Raw genomic sequence first — 20,060 nt, 5'->3', positions numbered from 1 at the left:
TTAAAAAGGTGACTGTGTGTGTGTGTGTGTGTGTGTGTGTCTGAGCACACACGGGTGGAACTGAACGGTGAGGTAAGTTTGTGTGTCAAGCTCTGGTGTGACTTACAGTGTACACAGCACAGTCAAATCCTCACATAAGTCTGCTGGTATTCTTTGGATTTTAGTCCCTGTTAAAGTCCTAGACAACATAAAAGACACAAAAAGTATAAATTGTAGAAGTATTTTGTATAGTAGCCCACCCTTGTACAGTGCTTTATAAAATGACTGGCCTGTTATTTATAGGGTTCCCACCCTTTTTGACCAATGAATTTCCATGACTTTTCTATTCATTTGGGATTTCTGGAAACCAATCATTTTGATTCAGAATGATTCTGTAATTGACTGAATCGTTAACTATTTTGAGCAATTAACCTACTTAAATGGATTTGCTCACAAATCACTTTGGTTTTCAAGCAAGTTTTACTCTTAACAAGAGCTGAGCGTGACTAGAATATGTTATATTCATCATGATTTTTCCATGACTTTCCAAAATTTTGTTAATTTTTATGACTTTTCTAAGTCTGGAAAACACAATTTTAATACTACCTGATATTTTCAGTTTTTTAATGGGAACCCTGTTTTTAAATGTATTTTCTGCTGGTAGATGATGTAGCTACACTTTTTCTGCTGGTAAAAGGCACCTGTCTACATTGACGGCCATTCAAAAGCAACCAAGTATTCTGAAGAACTAAAAAAATTTTGTAAGCAACATGCATGTGCAAATATTCATTATATTAAAGAAGATGTTTTTCCAGTGACCACTTTTTTGCAAGGTTCTTAAAAGTATGAAATTGACTTTTCCTTGTCTGCTGCCTTTGACATCACAGCTCATAATAGTGGCTAGTGAAGGACTTGGGGATGTGCGCATTCTTATCAGGTTGCGTACAATAGCTTTCTCCATCTATTTTAGACCTCTTTGGCCATTTCAAAATAGGAAGCTTCAAATAAATGATTTGCTGTTGATTTTGTTCTTTGTGTTTGCTTTTGTTGTTGTTTAAAATGAACTCACAGGCTTTCCAGATTTCCTGTTCCAGTAAGGCTGGGGAAATCCTGCATCATACTGGCACCACGCAGCATTCTGAAATATGCAACAAATTACAGTTGAATAAATAGAGAAAAATCTATATAATACATAAGCAGCAGTAGGTAAATGGAGTATAAAATGCATATGCGCAAGTAACTGACAGGTGTTCTATGATTCTTGTGAGCGATTGGCATGTTAAGGTCAGTGTAATTAGATCAGTTGTGAACCATATGTACCGGTTCTGCTTACAGAGAGTGCAGGTCTGACAGGTTCTGGAAAGCAGTAGTTCCCACGAAGGAGAGCGGGTTGTCAAAGAGATGGCTGTGGATGGATACACAAGATAAGATGCTTATGGCCAATAGAAAACATCCATGGGACTTTTAATATCATGTGTGCTAGTTCAATAATGTTTGAGTCAGCATGTGCTTACATTGTGCGCAACAGTAAATTCCTATGGAAAGCTCCCTCAGGGATGGATGCAATGTTGTTGCTATGAAATCCACTGGCAAACAGGGAGGAATAGTTAGGAAATCAAGCCAAAAATCCTTAAGAAGCACTGTGAGGCGAGTAATTGGAAAAAAAATCTCCCTCGGGATTCGTAACAGCAGCCCTACTGATCACAGCTCACTTTATTACTATTATACTTTATTACTAGCACCTTTCCATGTTACATGGTATTTGCACAAAAACCTTCCCATGTTAAACAACATTTTTACGCAACAAAATGTTATGCTCACTATATAGTATATTGATTTGCTTCTTATCACACTACTTTCTTTTCTGTTTTACATTCTGTTTTAATTATTGTTTATCCAATGCAATCATATCCTATCCTATCGACCTTATTCATGCTAGCGACATCTTTGATTTTTAATAGGAATGACAACGAGGCTGTGAGTGACTTACAGTCTCTTAAATGGGCTGTACTGCAGTTTAGTGTTTCTGGATCGTTCCGCGGACAAAACATTAATAAAATATCTTTATTTTTTTGGATTTTCTCCCCTTTTCTCCCCAATTTGGAATGCCCGATTCCCAATGCGCTCTAAGTCCTCGTGGTGGTGTACTGACTCGCCTCAATCCGGGTGGCGGAGGACGAATCTCAGTTGTCTCCGCGTCTGAGACCGTCAATCCACACATCTTATCACGTGGCTTGTTGAGCGCGTTACCGCGGAGACCTAGCGCGTGTGGAGGCTTCACACTATTCTCCGCAGCATCCATGCACAACTCACCATGCACCCCACCGAGAGCAAGAACCACATTATAGCGACCATGAGGAGGTTACCCCATGTGACTCTACCCTCCCTAGCAACAGGGCCAATTTGGTTGCTTAGGAGAACTGGCTGGAGTCACTCAGCACGCCCTGGATTCGAACTCGTGACTCCAGGGGTGGTAGTCAATATCAGTACTCGCTGAGCTACCCAGGCCCCCAATAAAATATCTTTCTAAGAACAGTCAGTATACAAAGAACTCCAGACAACATGAGTTGTGAAAAATCAGATGTGATCTAGAATCTTTATACAGCTTTATACCATTCGTGCCATTGAAGAAATAGTGAGTCTATCCCTCACAGCCTCATTATCATTCCCATTAAAAATCAAAGATGTCGCTACTGTGAATAAGGTCTATCCTATTCTATCCTATCCTATAACAAAGCAGTTCTACTTCTCAACACTAGATGGCATCTTGGTACACAACTAAGCTTTTTAATGCACTGCAACTTCTGCAAAGCTTTTTGCCTCTCAGTCTCTGGATTGCAAAACACAATGGTAAAGGAGTGGACAGATCCATCTTTGGGGCCCTTGAGTTTAAACTGTATGAAGAGACTATTCTAGTCTTATTTTTGGATTAGACAGATTTTATACTGCTGGAAGAGGTATGTAAATCACATTATTTTTTGTATTTTTTTAGATGTTCAGAAATCCCTCCTTATCACTATGATGTAATAATGCCAACTTACCCTAACCATCAATAACTTGCCACAAAATAAATGACTAAAAGAGGAACTATTGGAATGACTGTGAATGAGTGTGTGAGTGAATATATGTGTTTATAGACACTCACAGTTCTTTCAACTTAGGCAGAGTCTGAATGGCCTCTGGAAAGGTCTTCAGACTGTTGAAGTTTAGATCCCTTAAAGCAGACAAGGTAGGTGAAAGTTATTCATTTTAGGATAAAAACACTGTTGTGAGAGCGGAGCAACACACATACAAAACCACTCTACTTCCCTTAATAAACCAAACTTTTATTGTTTTAGTACAATCAATACAATAACCTTTACAATAACCAATAACCTGTTCAATTCAATAACTTGTTGTGTTCCTATGTGGATGATCTCAGTTTTATCTCAACATGTAAAGAAAGACAAGACAACTTTCACAACAACTTGTAGTTAGTAAGTTGTTAGTTCGCCCAAAAATGTTCAATCACTCACTCTCATGTTGTTCCAAACCTGTACAATTTTCTTTCTTCCGTGGAACACAAAAGGAGATGTTAGGCAGAAAGTTAGCCTCAGTCACCATTCACTTTCATTGTATGGAAAACAGATGCAATTTATGTAAACAGTGACTAAAGCTTACATTCTGCCTAACATCTGCTTTAGTGTTCCATGGAAGAACGACAGTTATTCAGGTCTGGAACAACAGGTGAGGGTGAGTAAATAACAATATCCCTTGGCCAAGATAAGTTCAGGCCAAAATACAAAGTCAATCAAAATGAAAAGAAAATCTGAAAGAAAGAGAAAAGAAAATCTGTTCAGAGAAATCCATTGAGCCCAGACAGGACAGCTGGTCTGCTGATTTCTTCAATGTGTTATTGTTTGTCTCTGCAGCCACACGATACAGCTTGGCATTATATTTCCTCTCTACACCCTAATGCCCCTGTCCCATGTCCCACTCTGCTCCCTACGGGCACAGGACACTGGCGTGTCCTCATCCTGTCCTTATTATGGCCAGAGTAAGTAAACAAAGCCGAGTCAGCGATGGCTATCTGCCTTCCCCTTCCCTCTTTCTCCCTGACACTGTGGATGCTTGCTAAATTAACTGTGGTAAGTGGAGAGAGAGAACTGAGGCAATAAGTTAAAGCCGCGGGTCCTAAAAAGACTCTTTGTCCTTTATCGGTATACTGTAAATCCTGATTAACTGAGTTCAAGCGAATCAGTAATGACTCAGAGTTGCCTGACCTCCCAAAGATTGATCTCTACTCACATCACCATACTCAAAACACATGGTGTATCAGCGCCTCATTTCAAATGTATTCTATAAACTATTCTCATTCAACCACTGAGTTTTTTCTCTGTTTACAGTTATTCTGTTTACTCTGTAGCTTCAAAACATCCAGTCCTTTGAGTTTTAACAACTGGCACAAAGTGAGAGCCAAAGAGGTACTAAGCTATTTACAAATCCAGAAGTTATTTAGGCACTTGTCATATACAGAAATACATGGAGTTAAGATTCAAGGAGTTTAAGAGTCAAGGTTCCAGGGGAGAGATATAACATATAAAGGATCTCAGTTCCTGGGATTAAACCTGCTACCTTTGTGGGTACAACCAAAGTGTTTCACATCTAGTGTGTTGTCTGTTGTTACATACCAGCACTCAAACTGTCAGCTAAAGCATCCTTACTGAATGCTCCTGCTGCAGAAGAGGGCGCTAGAACAGCAGCTAACTATCACACTGAACACTGCACACACAGAATAATACGTAACTATACTTGTGCCCACACAGAATGGATTCAGAGTGAATTTGCCTATTGTCTTGTAAATTATTATTAAAAGGTAGAAAAATTAGCTAAAGGTTTGGCTAAACAAATGCAACATTGATGTTCTTCTATGGAGTAAAATCAGCTGTGTTTTATCAACTCTAGCAGAGTAAATGTACCATTACATGCACATACATTCCCTTTAATGGCAGGAAGTGTGACTTCAAATGCAGGTGAAAGGGAACTCACAATGTCTCCAGGTTGTCCAGTCCACTAAAACAGTTTTTCCCAATTTCCTGGATCCGATTATTGTGTAGATGCCTGAATGACACAAACAAATAAGAATTTAGAAGCAGTAATCACATTTAATCACTTAGAGATGTTGTTTTTGTGTGCATTTGTTCATTCTTTGTCATTATCTTTATTCATTATCAAAACCATATCACACAAACGAGATTTTACAGCCTCCACAATGTTTTTTTTTTTTTTTTTTTTTACCACTTAAGATATTTTCAACAACTGTTAATTAATCAGAGGTTTGCATATCAAAGATATTAGAAGTATTTAGTGAGTTCTGTGTGATAAAATGAACAGTGCCATAGAAGAATAATCAAGGATTATAGCGGCTATAACCTGACAGGTAAAATAATTTCATAACATCTCATGTGATCTATGCAGTTTATCACTTTACTGAAGACAAGGGGTGTCTATTTTTCTCTAATTTTCCAGTCATTAAAGAGATGCACTTCTCAGCAGAACACCAACGCAAACATTTTCTGTCTCTGGAAGTCTCTGTATGGATAATTCATCAGCTATTCTGCTGAACACTTCACCATACAGGTCTGTGTGTTTGTTCAGCTTACTTAACGGATTAATTGGCCTCCACTCCTAAGACAAATATTTTCCAGCAGCTGGAATGTAATTGGTAAATCAGACAAACAGAGAAGCTTCCAGAAGAAGCACAGAGGGAGAGAGAGAAGGTCTGTAGCCTCTATTTGACTTTGCAAGACACAAGAGTACATTTAGCTTTCTCCTGTATTCTCTCTCCAAAATTCTACATCCAGGCCACTGTTTACCTGTGTGTACTTAACCATGAGCAAGTTTATTTGTATGGATGTTTTACGAACAGCATAGGACCACAGTTAGAGCACTGCACTTATGGATTTAAACTGAAGTGTGGTGAAAGGCAACAGGACATGGTAAATTTATCAGTGGTAGAAACTTTAAATTGTCTAAAGTCAACTAACAGTACTGAACTGTCCGCTTGAAGCACTCACAGTACAACCAGACTGGAGAGGTTGGCGAAGGCGTTATCCGGGATTTGTGTGATCCGGTTGAGAGCCAGCGTCAGGGCCTGCAGGTTGCTCTGGTGCTGTAGGGGGCTGACAGGAACCTCAGTCAGGCTGTTGTCATCCAGCCAGAGATGCCTGAGCTGCTGCAGACCCTCAAAACTGTCCTCAGGCACTGAAGTGATGTGGTTAGCATCCAACCGCCTGACAGAAGAGGAAGAGATTTACTAAAAACATACATGCACTGAATGCTGTAGTGTTGTAGCTAGAGTTTACTGTGAATCTGTGAGAGAATCAGCTAAAAGCATACAATGATTTTTCTTATTAGTGCAGGCACCTCAACAAATACACCACTGAGAGAGTGTGTATATTGGGAGTGTCTACTGTTGAGTAGGTGCTAAGACATCAGTTAGCACTCAGTCTCTGAGCACTGCGCTGTTAAAGCAACACATGCCTTTTCCATGAGCTCATTTTCCTTCTCATACAGCCCAGGTGGGAGCCCTAGACCTAGATTTTAAAAGGGGGCACACCCTGCAGGACACCTGAGGGCTTGTAACCGAGGGAAACGGTGCTGTATCAAATACTGTAGATGCTTAAAAACTTTGACTCAGTATCTATATTTATTAACAAGTTTGTGTAATAGAGTGCAAGAGTACCCACACACTTTTTAAGCCATCTTGGTTCTGGAAGTATTTTTTCTATTAATTTCTTCCACATATATTTAATAAAATCCTCCATAAAAGAGTTGTAAGCCATGAACCAAACCAACCAGCCCTAAGGTGAATCACATATTTAAATTTGATTGCAAAATATTCCAAACTTTAATACAAAGTAGTTTGAGAGTGTGGGGAGACCGATTTGATTACCGGTATGTCATTTATAGTACGTCATGGGAGTGGGCTGTCACTTCAGAGCATGTTTGGCCGGCTTTACTGGCCACGATTCTCTGATTGGAGTATTTTTGTCAGCAAGATCATGGGTAGCGTAGTTCTTCACCAGGGATTCTGCTATTAACCACGATTTATAAACATTGAAGTTCACAAAATGCAGACTGGTAGCTCAAACAGAGTTATATACCACTGATTAACAACCTTGAAGCTCATGATAGGTCGGTCTTTAAAGGTTTAAACGTTGTTGTTAAAAATGTATTCTATGGAAAAAATGAATGGGATTTTTTACTTCTATGAAGTAAAGTGAAGTGAAAACTGTTGCGCTCTGTATAGACAAGTATGGTAATGTTACATCGAGGGGGTTATTTTCAGTGGAAATAAGTTACATTTTGGTCTGTTCCTCATACAAAGCTACTGTATGGCTTTAGAAGACTTGGAATATACAGTAGCATGTGTGTCATATGAACTACTTTTATGGTGCTTGTATGGTGGTTTTTGGAGCTTGACAGCTGTAGTCCTCAATCACTTTCATTATAATGGAAAGAGCAACTTAAACATTCTTAAAAATATATATTATTTTGTGTTCTACAGACAAATAAATAAAAAAACCATACGGGTTTGGAATGACATAAGCGTGAATAAATCAGAATCAGAATGAGCTTTATTGCCAAGTGTTCACACATTCAAAAGGAATTGTTTTGGTGATAGGAGAAACAAGTGCACACAGAACATTACAGTGAGACAGAATATAAAACAAGGTAAGAGTATAAATAGACATATAAATAATAGGACATATAACAGAATGGCATATGTACATGTGCAAGTGGTAATGTATGTGCAAGGTAAGGATATGTACAGTTATTTAATTAAATATGTGAATTTACATATGTACATGAGATATGTATTTACATTATTGCACTATGGGGGAGTCCTGAGGCAGGAGGGATTTCTCCTTAAGTCCACTATCATCTCCACTGTTTTGAGCATGTTCAGCTCAAGGTTGTTGTGAACACACCAGACAGCCAGCTGTTCAACCTCCCATCTATATGCAGACTCGTCACTGTTGCGGATGAGGCCGATGACTGTGGTGTCGTCTACAAACTTCAGGAGCTTGACAGTTGGGTCCTTTGCAGTGCAGACATTCATGTGCAGGGAGAAGAGCATTGGAGAAAGAACGCATCCCTGAGGAGCACCAGTGATAACAGTGAGGGTCCCGGATGTGAGTTTACCTAGTCTCACTAGCTGCTGCCTATCTGTCAGAAAGCTGGTGATCTATCGACAGATTGGGGTGGGAATGAAGAGCTGGGTCATTTTTGGTTGAGAGAAGATGAGGCATGATGGTATTGAAGGCTAAACTGAAGTCCACAAATAGGATCCTTGCATAAGTCCCAGGTCTGTCGAGGTGTTGCAGGATATAATGCAGTCCCATATTGACAGCATCATCCACAGACCTGTTTGCTCGGTAAGCAAATTGAAGGGGGTCCAGCAGGGTTCCAGTGATGTCCTTCAGGAAGGCCAATACCAGTCTCTCAAATGATTTCATGACCACAGACGTGAGAGTGACAGGTCTGTAGTCATTAAATCCTGTGATTTGAGGTTTTTGGGGGACCGGAATGATGGTGGAGCGTTTGAAGCAGCAGGGAACCTCACACTGCTCCAGTGATCTATTGAAGATCTGTGTGAAAATGGGGGCCAGTTGGTCAGCGCAGACTTTCAGACAGGCAGGTGAAACACTGTCTGAGCCTGAAGCTTTCCTAAACTTTTATTTCCGAAAGACCCGGCACACATCCTCCTCACAGATCATAAGTGCAAACTGAGTGGCAGGAGGGGGGTTCCAGGAGGTGTTGGTGTGTGTGAAGTGAAGATCAGAGCAGGGGAGGTGTGTGAGACTGAGCTTTCCAAACCTGCGGTAATACACATTCAGTTCATCAGCCATTAATTGACTCTCTACAGAGTGACGTGGAGGTGCCTTGTACTTGGTGATGCTTTTCAGGCTTTTCCACACAGATGCAGGATTGATGGCTGAAAACTTTTTTTTTTTTTTTTTCAGCTTTTCAGAGTAGCTTCCTATGATGTGCTATGATATCCTTAGTCAGTGTGTTTCTGGCCTGGTTGTACAATATTCTATCCTCACTTCTGTAAGCATCCTCTTTGTCATGATGAAGCTGTCTGAGTTTTCCTGTAAACCATGGTTTATCATTATTGAATGATAAAAATGTCCTAGTAGGGATGCACATATCCTCATAGAAACTGATAATCTTACAATATCTGTGAGCTTGTCCAGGTTTGTGGCTGTAGCTTCAAAAACACTCCAATCAGTGCAGTTAAAGCAGGCTTGTAATTCCAGCTATGATTCATTAGTCCATCTCTTTACAGTCCTTACTACAGGCTTAGCTGATTTTAGTTTCTGTTTGTAGGTCGGGAGAAGATGAGCCAGACAGTGATTAGAGAGTCCTAAAGCTGCAAGTGGGACAGAGCGATATGCATCTTTTACAGTGGTGTAGCAGTGGTCCAGTATATTTCTGTCTCTGGTGGGGCATGTGATGTGTTGTTTGTATTTTGGCAGTTCACGGGTGAGGTTAGCTTTATTAAAATCTCCTAGAATAATAATAAGTGAGTCCGAGTGCTGTTGCTCCATGTCTGTGATCAGCCAGCTGTTGCAACGCTGAGTTCACGCATGCTTGTGGCGGGATATAATCACTCACCAGAATGAACGAGGAAAACTCCCGCGGCAAGTAGAAAGGCTTACAGTTGATGAAGAGCGCATCTAAATTAGACAGCACTTCTTCTTCAACTTTGTTACATCTGTAAACCAACTTTCATTGATGTAAAATCATGTTCCACTGCCTCATTGCCATTTTTTCTAAATAGAATTAGAGCACTGAAGTTTGGAATGGGACTTTGGTCTCTTGCCACGGGAGACAATCATAGGGAGGAAGGGTTTGATGGGTAATAATGATGGGGTGGTGATTTCCTGTTTATGAATGGCTGACACTGGCTAAGCTCTACTCTCCCTCCCATGAAGATTAATCATCAGTTTGTAAAACACACACACACACACACACACACACACACACACATTGGTGCGGCTATCCTTGTGAGGACTCTCCATAGACATAATGATTTTTATACTGTACGAACTATAGATTCTATCCCCTAACCCTAACCCTACCCCTAACCCTCACAAAAAACTTTCTGCATTTTTACATTTTTAATAAAACATCGTTTAGTATGTTTTTTAAGTGATTTGAACTATGGGGACACTAGAAATGTCCTCATAAACCACATTTATAGCATAATACCCTTGTAATTACCAGTTTGTAACCTAAAAAAAATGTCCTTGTAAAACCTGCCCACACACACACAATTTAAAATAACAAGATGAGGAGCATATGAATGCCTCTGTGTAATGGAAATATGTTTCAGAAATCTTGTGGCTCTCCAAAATAAAAATATAAACAGAGCTCACAATTGGGGACAATAGATCTGCCTGGAAGAATGTGTATACAGTGTTTCTTGAGCTTAGCCTCACTTGTTAAATAAACTTTAACCAACATGTTCTGTGAGGGCATTCTGGGAAAGGAGGACTAAAGACTGCACATGCTCTAATGAACCAATGGCGAGTGAAAACAAGATTTCAGCATGTGTGTAGGTTCTGGTTTTGTCTGAGTGATTCTTCAGGAGAACTTTTCAGCACTGCGAGGCATTTGCCAACTAAAGTGAGAGATCATCTAAAGTGATGTGTGCTTTGGATATGAACTCTGGCTCACTTTCGGCCTTGGCACAGTTAAGAATGTTTAATTCTTTGCTCTACACAGAGCAGTCTACACAAACATGAAGCTCACACAATGGGGTGATATGGGGCCAGTGAATGATAAGTAAACTGAAATCAGTTATTGAATGATACAACTTGCAGTTCCATATAGTTTCAAATGAATGACAAATGAATCCCAATTCATCAACTAAGGTGTCTTTTGCCTCTAGAGATACGGATCTGTCAGCTGTAGCTAAAGGCTGTGCTGGCTGCTTGTTTTGAATGTGCAGATCTGGGCATGTCCTCAACAGCCACTGTCAAATCTGAGAGTGTTCATACACTGACCAACATATACAGTAGTATAGAGTAAAAGACTCACACATACTCAGGCGACTGGGTGGTAGAGAATGGAAATAGTAAGATGGTCTTGAGGGGATATTAATTTAAGATATACATCTACGAGGGAACATTTGGCCACAAGTGCTGTTGTAATGTTTAATGCATCTGCAGCTCAGCTTATGTAAAGATTTGTGGCTTCATACACAATTTTTAAAACATACTAGATCATAACTTTAACACTCAGGGGAGGCTAAATTGCTCTCTGGTCTGTTACAGTTTTTTTTTCAATTGGATACACACTGTGACTGAAACAATTCACCAATTCATCAGTTTCTCTTGCTAATGTGCCAGAAACATATACCCGTTCTCAAAACAGTTAACACTGTTTCCCTGCTTCCACACAATTTGCACTTCTCATGCATTCTATTTGTAAAACTCTTCACATAACTCTCAGCAGTCCAGCACAATTGTCAAACCAAATCTAAAACCAAGGGAGTCAAACTAACAAAACTCAATGAGATAACGCGGCAAACACATCTCACCCATTCAAACACAATCAACCAAAATTGAATACTTTACTGTCTCAAATGCATAAAAGTCAAACAATTGCTCATTGAAACATCAAAAACATGGAACAACAAAGAGCAAGAGGAGGTAGAGGAAGTCAAAGATGGAGAAAAATCTCAGATGAGATACAGTAAGGGCTACTGTGAAAGATAGTGTCATCAACCATGGTACGAGCTTTAAGGAAGCTGGACAGAGAATGCTGCCACATCTAAATTGTTATACTGTAGCTAGAATAGTTAGGACATTTCGAACTGAGAACAGGTAAGTTGCTGGTTACAGATATTTCTTACAGTATTTTATTTTATATTTGCACAATATGTCACTTTCCTATGTATGGGAAACCCAACTGTTTCAACTTCTACAGAATTGAGAGAAGACCATCAAAAATAAAATTAAAAAAAAATTCACCCCAAATTAGGAAGCTCAAATTGTCAATATGGTGGTGGCTAATACTGTAATGATATCACTATTTTTTGACTACTTTTTACAATATATGGCCAAGTTTTTCTTTCAAAAGGTGACACTAAATACATTGACAACTTAGTAGACAGTAAATACAGCAAATTGGGAAATAAAATGTTTGTTTCTAAAGTGTCAGACAATATTTTGTTTTTTGTTTTGTTTTTGGCAATCTGAATAAAATGTATTTTGATGAGAAAGTGTTATCTTTTGCAGCACAGTGTATAAACTGATGCTTAGTGTGTGCAACAAATGCTATTCTGAGTGTGATTCTGACTGGATAATTTAGTTTTGACTGCTGTGGGTAAAGTTTTTCAGCAAATAGTGAGCTTTTCCTTGTGTAAGGATTTTGGAAATGTGGTATTTTTTATGGGCTTTGTGTATGTAGCTTGAGGAAATGGGTCAGTGATTCTGTGAAATGTGTGTATCCAATTGAAAAAAACTGTAAACAGCAAACCACCAAATTGACTTTTGAGGTTAGAAGTCAACGATCTTTACCAGATCATTGCAAAAAATGTGGCAGAGATTGCCACTTGAAATTATAGATGGTCGTAAGATTATAATTGTGTTTTTGGAAACTGTTTGAGTGAGGAGAGGCAGTTGTACTCCATACGGAGCATAACAAATTCTTTTTTTCTAGACTTTTCTACAGGTTTTGTCTCTGCCTTGCTCCTCTCAGCAATGTCACTGTAATTAGGAAGTGTTTTTATTTTTTTGGTAGCATGATTAATGCAGTTGAAGAACCTGTGCAAAGAGCATGCAGGAGGAACACATTCCCAGAGGACTGCCCCCTTTTTCTCTCTTTCACTCTCTCTTTTACTGACTTGCCTAACTTGTGTGTTCCTCTTCCTGCTTTTTTTTCTCATCATAGGCTTCTACTCTGACTGTGTTCCTCTCTTTCTCATCATCCATGCTGAGGGGCAGAAGGCACATTGATTGACAGGCCATTCTCTGAGGCCTTATCCAAAAGCAGGTGGACTGTGCCAAATCGCATTACTTCAGCACCAAGGGGAAAAAAAAGAGTGGAAAAACATAGGACATGAGGGGCTGAAAGGGGGGTGGGGGGTTGATCTGGAGAGGTGGTAATGGTTGAGTGCTGCATTTTTAAACATGAAACAACATGTTGCATTTTTTAAACATGGACAAGATCTCATTGAGACAATAAGTTAGAGGACACATATACACACACACAAACAAACATTTATACATACCATGTACAGAATATTATACATTCAGCGCTACCAGCTGCTATACTCTTATGAATTACACTGCATGCACAATTATTAGGCAAGTGAGTATTCTGATCTCATCATTATTTCCATGCAAATTTTCCAACTCCAAACCATATAAACTTGAATGCTTATTAGATTCAATCATTTTCAGGTGATATATATTTGTGTAATGAGGGAGGGTGTGACGTAAGTGACTAACACCTTATATCAAGGTGTGCATAATTATTAGACAGCTTCATTACCTCAGGTAAAATGGCCTAAAATAGATTTAACTGCACTGAAAAGTAAATTTCAGTGCAGTTTTTTTACAAAAAATTGTAAAATGCCTTTCAGACGGATGCAACACTCTTGAAATAGCTAAACTATTGATGCGTGACCACCGCGCAATCAAACGTTTTGTTGCGAATAGTCAACTGGGGCGCAAAAAACGCATGGAGAAGAAAAGGCGCAAATTAACTGCAAAAGATTTGAGAAGAATTAAACGTGAAGCTACCAGGAACCCATTATCCTCCAGTGCCACCATATTCCAGAAATGCAACCTACCTGGAGTGTCCAGAAGTACAAGGTGTCAAGTGCTCAGAGACATGGCAAAGGTCAAGAAGGCTGAAACAAGACCACCACTGAACAAGATTCACAAGTTGAAGCATCAAGATTGGCAAAGAAATACCTGAAGACAGATTTTTCAAAGGTTTTATGGACAGATAAAATGAGAGTGACTCTTGATGGACCAGATGGATAGGCCCGTGGCTGGATCACTAATGGACACAGGGCACCACTTCGAGTCAGGTGTCAGCAAGGTGGAGGAGGGGTACTGGTGTGTGCTGCTATCATTAAGGATGAGATAGTTGAAGATGGACTGAAACTCAACTCTCAAACCTACTGCCAGTTTCTGGAAAGTACTTTCTTCAAGCAGTGGTACAGGAAGACGTCCTCAGCATTCAAGAAGGCCATGATCTTTATGTAGGACAATGCTCCATCACATGCATCCAAGTACTCCACTGCTTGGCTAGTCAGTAAGGGCCTCAAAGATGCCCAAATAATGACTTCCTCACCTGACTTAAATCCTATTGAGAACTTGTGGGCCCTTCTCAAATGTGAGATTTACAGTGAGGGAAGACAATACACCTTTTTGAACAGCATTTGGGAGGATGTGGTTGCTGCTTCAGAGAAAGTTGATCGTGAGCAGATCAAGAAACTGACAGACTCCATGGATGGAAGGCTCATGGCAGTTACTGAAATGAAGGGTGGCTATATTGGTCACTGAATATTTTTGAAAGGCCAAAATTTTTATTTAATTGTCATTTTGTGTTACTTATTTGTTGTGCTTACTCTAAAAATTGAGAATAAACAATCGAGTTGGGTGAAATTATTTTTGTAACTTAGTTGCCAAATAATTGTGCACACTAATAGTTGCCTAATAATTGTGCACACTTATATATTCCCCTAAGAAAGACAAAACTCTTTTTTCCTTTGTTAAACATTCAGGTTTGAGGTTCAATAACATTTTGGATTGACTGAGAGCATTGTGTTTGTTCAACAATAAAATTAATCCTGAGGAATACAATTTGCCTAATAATTGTGCATGAAGTATATTAACCAGTTAAACATACCTCTACTTACTTTTGACTTCCATTACCAGTGAACCCATGAAATTGTAACATTATACGAGGTGACAAAAACATGGACATATTTTTTTATGTTAATGGAACATTTTGGGTTCAATACAAGTTAAGGCCCCTGCATACTATCTACAAAATCAAAGAACTAACGGGTGTGACGTCATTTAGAACAAAATCTGTCCAAAAAAGAGTTAGTTTCAGTGGTTTGTAACAGCTTGCCAGGGCAAACTTTTAGGAAAACGTCTTACCGGCTGCAAAACACCTTACTGCCATTGGTACACGTCATCGATAGGTTTGACATGGAACTCCACCTACTTTTAGGGCGACAGCTTATTCTGTCCAGTCAGAAAATGTCAGTCAACATGAATACACCAACGTGCAGTTATTAGCGAGCTGGTGCAAATGTACCCACATCTATACGAGCGTATGCGTGGAGACATTTTCCAAGAACATATCATGTGATTTTTTTTATTTATTTATTTTTTAGTAAGGAATAAAATCTACTCAAATACTCTTAAAGCGATAGTTCACCCAAAAATTCTCATTATTTACTCTTTCTTCACCAGAACACAATTGAAAAAAAATAGAAAAATATCTTAGCTCAGTAGGTCCTTAAAAGTGGATGGTGATTTCTCTTTTGAAGCTCCAAATATCACAGACAGTCAGCATAAACGTCATCCATACGACACCAGCTGTTAAATTAACGTCTTCTAAAGTAGAGCCCGGACGTTATGGGATTTTTGAGACCGATACCGATACCGATTTTAGAGGGAAAATTCACTGATTACCGATATGGTGGCCGATATAGTTAATTTTTGAGCTGGAATGAAAACAGACCTTTTCTATATGGATTTTTCACCGATATGACTATGCAAAGGTACTCAGAAGGCTGCTTTCTTAAACAAATATTTGACGTTATTATTATACATTATCAACAAATTCTAGAAATGAACACTGAGAAAATAAAGAATAAATAAAAATACAATAAATATCTTAATAAACATTAGTACTGTATGTTTAGTATAAGTCAATTGCTGACCATTTAAATAAATACATACAAATAAAATAAATAGCTAAATAAACATGAGTACTGTTTAGTATCAGTCAAATGCTGACCATTAAAATAAAGAATAAATAAAAATAAAACAAATAGTTAAATAAACATCAGTACTGTATGTTTAGTATCAGTCAAATGCTGACCATTAAAATAAAGAATAAATAAAAATTAAATAAATAGCTAAATAAACATCAATACTACTGTTTAGTATCAGTCAAATGCTGACCATTAAAATGAAGAATAAATAAATATAAAATAAATAGTTAAATAAACATCAGTACTGTATGTTTAGTATCAGTCAAATGCTGACCATTAAAATAAAGAATAAATAAAAATGAAATAAATAGCTAAATAAACATCAGTACTACTGTTTAGTATCAGTCAAATGCTGACCATTAAAATAAAAAATAAATAAAAATAAAATAAATAGTTAAATAAACATCAGTACTGTTTAGTATCAGTCAAATGCTGACCCTTAAAATAAAAAATAAATACAAATCAAATAAATAGCTAAATAAACATCAGTACTATTTAGTATCAGTCAAATGCTGACCCTTAAAATAAAAAATAAATACAAATCAAATAAATAGCTAAATAAACATCAGTACTGTTTAGTATCAGTCAAATGCTGACCCTTAAAATAAAAAATAAATAAAAATAAAACAAATAGTTAAATAAACATCAGTACTGTATGTTTAGTATCAGTCAAATGCTGACCATTTAAATAAAGAATAAATACAAATAAAATAAATAGCTAAATAAACATCAGTACTACTGTTTAGTATCAGTCAAATGCTAACCATTAAAATAAAGAATAAATAAAAATAAAATAAATAGCTAAATAAACATCAGTACTATTTAGTATCAGTCAAATGCTGACTATATTAATACTACCGAGTCAAGATAAACAGCGACTGCGGTGTTACACCGTATTCTGCAACACAAGTTCAGGGGAAACTTTCAACAGTGGAAAACCAGACTGTTAAATATTACATTTTATAAATGACATGACTGGAATTGTTCAGTTGAAGGGGGTAACAAACTGTGAATCCTAAACAAAACAGTTTGGTGAATATGTTTACTCATTAGCTTCCACTCAGCTGACAACAATGAAAGTAGCTATGTGATTAGCTAGTTAGCTATAAGCTCGTTGTCATGGAGAGTAAAAGATGGATATTGTTTATTTTACTTTCCAGCATTGTGTCTCACCAACTACGTAACAACATAGCATGAAATCAACACTCAACAGACACAATCCACCACCGCACCGTTGTCTGCTGAGCTGCAAAAAGATGCTCTGATGTTTACCTTTCAATCTGCTACATTACTGACTGCACTGACAAACTATAGCTGGCTAACAGCAAACAGACATGAGTGACATGGTTGTCAGGGAAAAGGTTAACATTATATTAGTTATATTGAAAAGGGAAAATGATGGGGTCATTGTTTATTAAGCTTCCCAGTATGTAATTCACAAACTAGTTAACTTACGGAGACACCGCTCAACTCCGCCCTGTCTGCAGAGCCACCGTCAGTTCAGCTCTGTAAACAATGGAGTTGGAGCGTGCTCTGCTGGACAAACTATGCTATGACACCAATTCTAAAGCATTGTTTTCTGCATTATATGTTCAGAAAAAATGTTTTCATATCGGCGCATTTCAGTAAAATATACGCCGATACGATATATCGGTGAAAGGCTAATATTATGCGATCGCTTTTGGTGTGAAAAAGATAAATATTTAAGTACTTTTGTATAACTCTAAATCTTGCTTCCCCTCTGCAGCGGTGTGACGTGGGTGGACCAGGCGAGGCAGCAGATGACCACTGGGAACCCGGCGGATGGCTGTGTGATGTAATCGCATTGTCATTTGAAATACGTGAGAACTGAGGCACGTGAGTCACAGCTGGAAGAGCAGCGCTGTTTACAAGTGAGGAGGAGGAATGCTCTACAGTAGCTTGGTTGGTTTTGGTTTAGATCTATATTTATCTATTTCTTTACTCACAATGGTGCATTTGTGTGCTTATCCTGGATGTCCCATCCGAGTGGAGAATGTGAGATTATTTCTGTATTATGGCAACGCGCATACGTCACATGAGAGACTGCGTGATATCCACCCTCTCGTGAAGCTTACCGAAATTAATGATTTAGAGTTAAAAATTATTAAAATTTTGATCTTTTTTCACACTTCAAAGGAGCTTTACAGAAAATCATCGTGTAGTTTGATTAAAGATGATTGCAAATTGTGTATAAAAATAAATAATTAAATAATTAAATCATAATTGTATTTAGAACCCCAGTAAACAAGCCGAAGGCGACTGTGGCAAGGAACACAAAACTCCATAAGATGGAGAAAAATAACCTTGGGAGAAACCAGGCTCACTGTGGGGCCAGTTCCCCTCTGGCTAAACAACCTGAATATAATGCCAATATTAGTTATTTATGGGCAGTGCAGGTCATGGTTTAAAATGTGTAAATGAACTAAGCGTTAAGGTCCAGTATTTAAATGTTGGTTTTTTTTATGAACCGTAAGATTAATGACTAATGTCTTGAAGTCCATCCTGGACTAACTGCAGAAGTTTTAATTTTTGTTAGTTAGCTGATGAAGGCTTTTGTTGGCAAATAATTGAAAGTCTATGTATTCCATTTTAAGAGTGTAGTCCATCATTAGACCAAGGTGATGCAGGCCGAGATCAGTGGTGTATATCACAATTCAACCGGCAGGTCATTTCGATGAGGTCTATCCTATGTCTAAGATTCAGGCAGTGGCATATTAAGTATTTCATCTCTTATGGTTGGAGTTGGCATCAGTTCAAAAGTGATCATATCGCTTTAGAAGGCATTAATTTAACTGCTGGAGTCGTATCAATGACGTTTATGCTGACTGTCTGTGATTTTTGGAGCTTCAAAAGAGAAATGGCCATTCACTTGCATTTTAAGGACCTACTGAGATATTTTTCTGTTTTTCTTCAAATGTGTTCTGGTGAAGAAAGACAGTCATAAACACAGAGGATATCATAATGGTGAGTAAATAATGAGAGAATTTTAATTTTTGGGTGAACTATCCCTTTAAGTGCCCATTCACTTTTTTGTTTGATATGATGCTTCACTCGTGTGCTGTCTGCAGCGAAAGTCATTAACACATCTGCCCAAGTAAGATATGCCTATCATCATTCTTTTTTCTGTATTCTGACCATTAACACTCTTTTAAACACCCATCTATGCAGTAGTATCAGTGTCATCATAAATTACAATAACAGAGTGTAATAGGCGCATATTATGGCCGTGTATTCTATTCTACTCATAGAATGAGGCATGAAGTCATTAATAATAAATAATTGCTGGAGCATTTGTAAATGAGCGCATGTTAATGAGAGAGGACTCAAATGGCTTTACCTCATCTGTGCTATGCATGATTAGAATGTTTATTGATTGATTGATTGATTGATTGATCAACAACTGACTGTAAAGAAAAGAAAGGATTTTTAAAGAAACATTTTTCAATGACAAATGGATTGTGTGGATCTCATCTTTGGACACACATTACACAGACGAGTCAAACCAAAATTTCACTTTCAACACCCAGTGAAAGGATCTTGCTGCTGAATACTTCACCAAACAATCACTGGCGAGTGAAATCTGAAAATTTACCAGCCAGTTACCAAATATATATATTTTAGTCACATAGTGTGAAATTTTGTTGCAAATGCAAGTGATTTCCTCTCATTGTACTAGAGGGTTGCGCACAGAGTAAAAGATCAATCTTGGGATCGATATCGAGAATGTTCAAATGAAAATCGCGATGCATCTGAAAATCGATTTGAGCTGTAAAGTTGTTACAACTGTTAAATTTGCAGAGGACTACTAATTTACTGGAATTGCGGGGTTTACAGCGTTACCCCATCATGGCAACGAAGTTGGAAATTTGAAAATAACTGAATAGAAAAGCAATTTTATCACACTAAAATCATGTTAACACACATACTGTTTAAGTCTTGTGGCTATACTTTTGAAACAGTCAGTATTTTAAAGTTTATGGATTGCTCCCATTCACTTCCATTGTAAATGCCTCACTGTAACACAGATTATTGCCTTTTT

The 20,060-nt window shown here is 38.1% G+C and overlaps 2 protein-coding genes across 4 annotated transcripts in view; one reads left to right on the top strand and one right to left on the bottom strand.

The window, feature by feature from the left end:
* kcna4 (potassium voltage-gated channel, shaker-related subfamily, member 4) overlaps positions 1–17,954 on the top strand; it is a 124,775-nt gene extending 106,821 nt beyond the window's left edge. Inside the window, exon 2 of the mRNA XM_051702613.1 lies at positions 17,748–17,954. The gene's annotated coding sequence lies outside the window, so the exon portion shown is untranslated. The remainder of the gene's footprint in view (positions 1–17,747) is intronic.
* Positions 1–20,060, bottom strand: part of lgr4 (leucine-rich repeat containing G protein-coupled receptor 4) — a 115,222-nt gene that overhangs the window by 13,139 nt on the left and 82,023 nt on the right. For all 3 annotated transcript variants that reach the window (XM_051702500.1, XM_051702508.1, XM_051702519.1), the window contains 7 exons: positions 6,036–6,251; positions 5,008–5,079; positions 3,125–3,193; positions 1,494–1,565; positions 1,313–1,384; positions 1,049–1,117; positions 107–178 (listed from right to left, as the gene is read on the bottom strand). In XM_051702500.1, coding sequence (XP_051558460.1) covers positions 107–178; positions 1,049–1,117; positions 1,313–1,384; positions 1,494–1,565; positions 3,125–3,193; positions 5,008–5,079; positions 6,036–6,251 — 642 coding nt within the window. The remainder of the gene's footprint in view (positions 1–106; positions 179–1,048; positions 1,118–1,312; positions 1,385–1,493; positions 1,566–3,124; positions 3,194–5,007; positions 5,080–6,035; positions 6,252–20,060) is intronic.

This window comes from Myxocyprinus asiaticus, chromosome 1 (assembly GCF_019703515.2).
Source record: "Myxocyprinus asiaticus isolate MX2 ecotype Aquarium Trade chromosome 1, UBuf_Myxa_2, whole genome shotgun sequence".
Taxonomy (NCBI): Eukaryota; Metazoa; Chordata; class Actinopteri; order Cypriniformes; family Catostomidae; genus Myxocyprinus; species Myxocyprinus asiaticus.
This window is presented reverse-complemented; position numbering and strand designations above follow the sequence as displayed.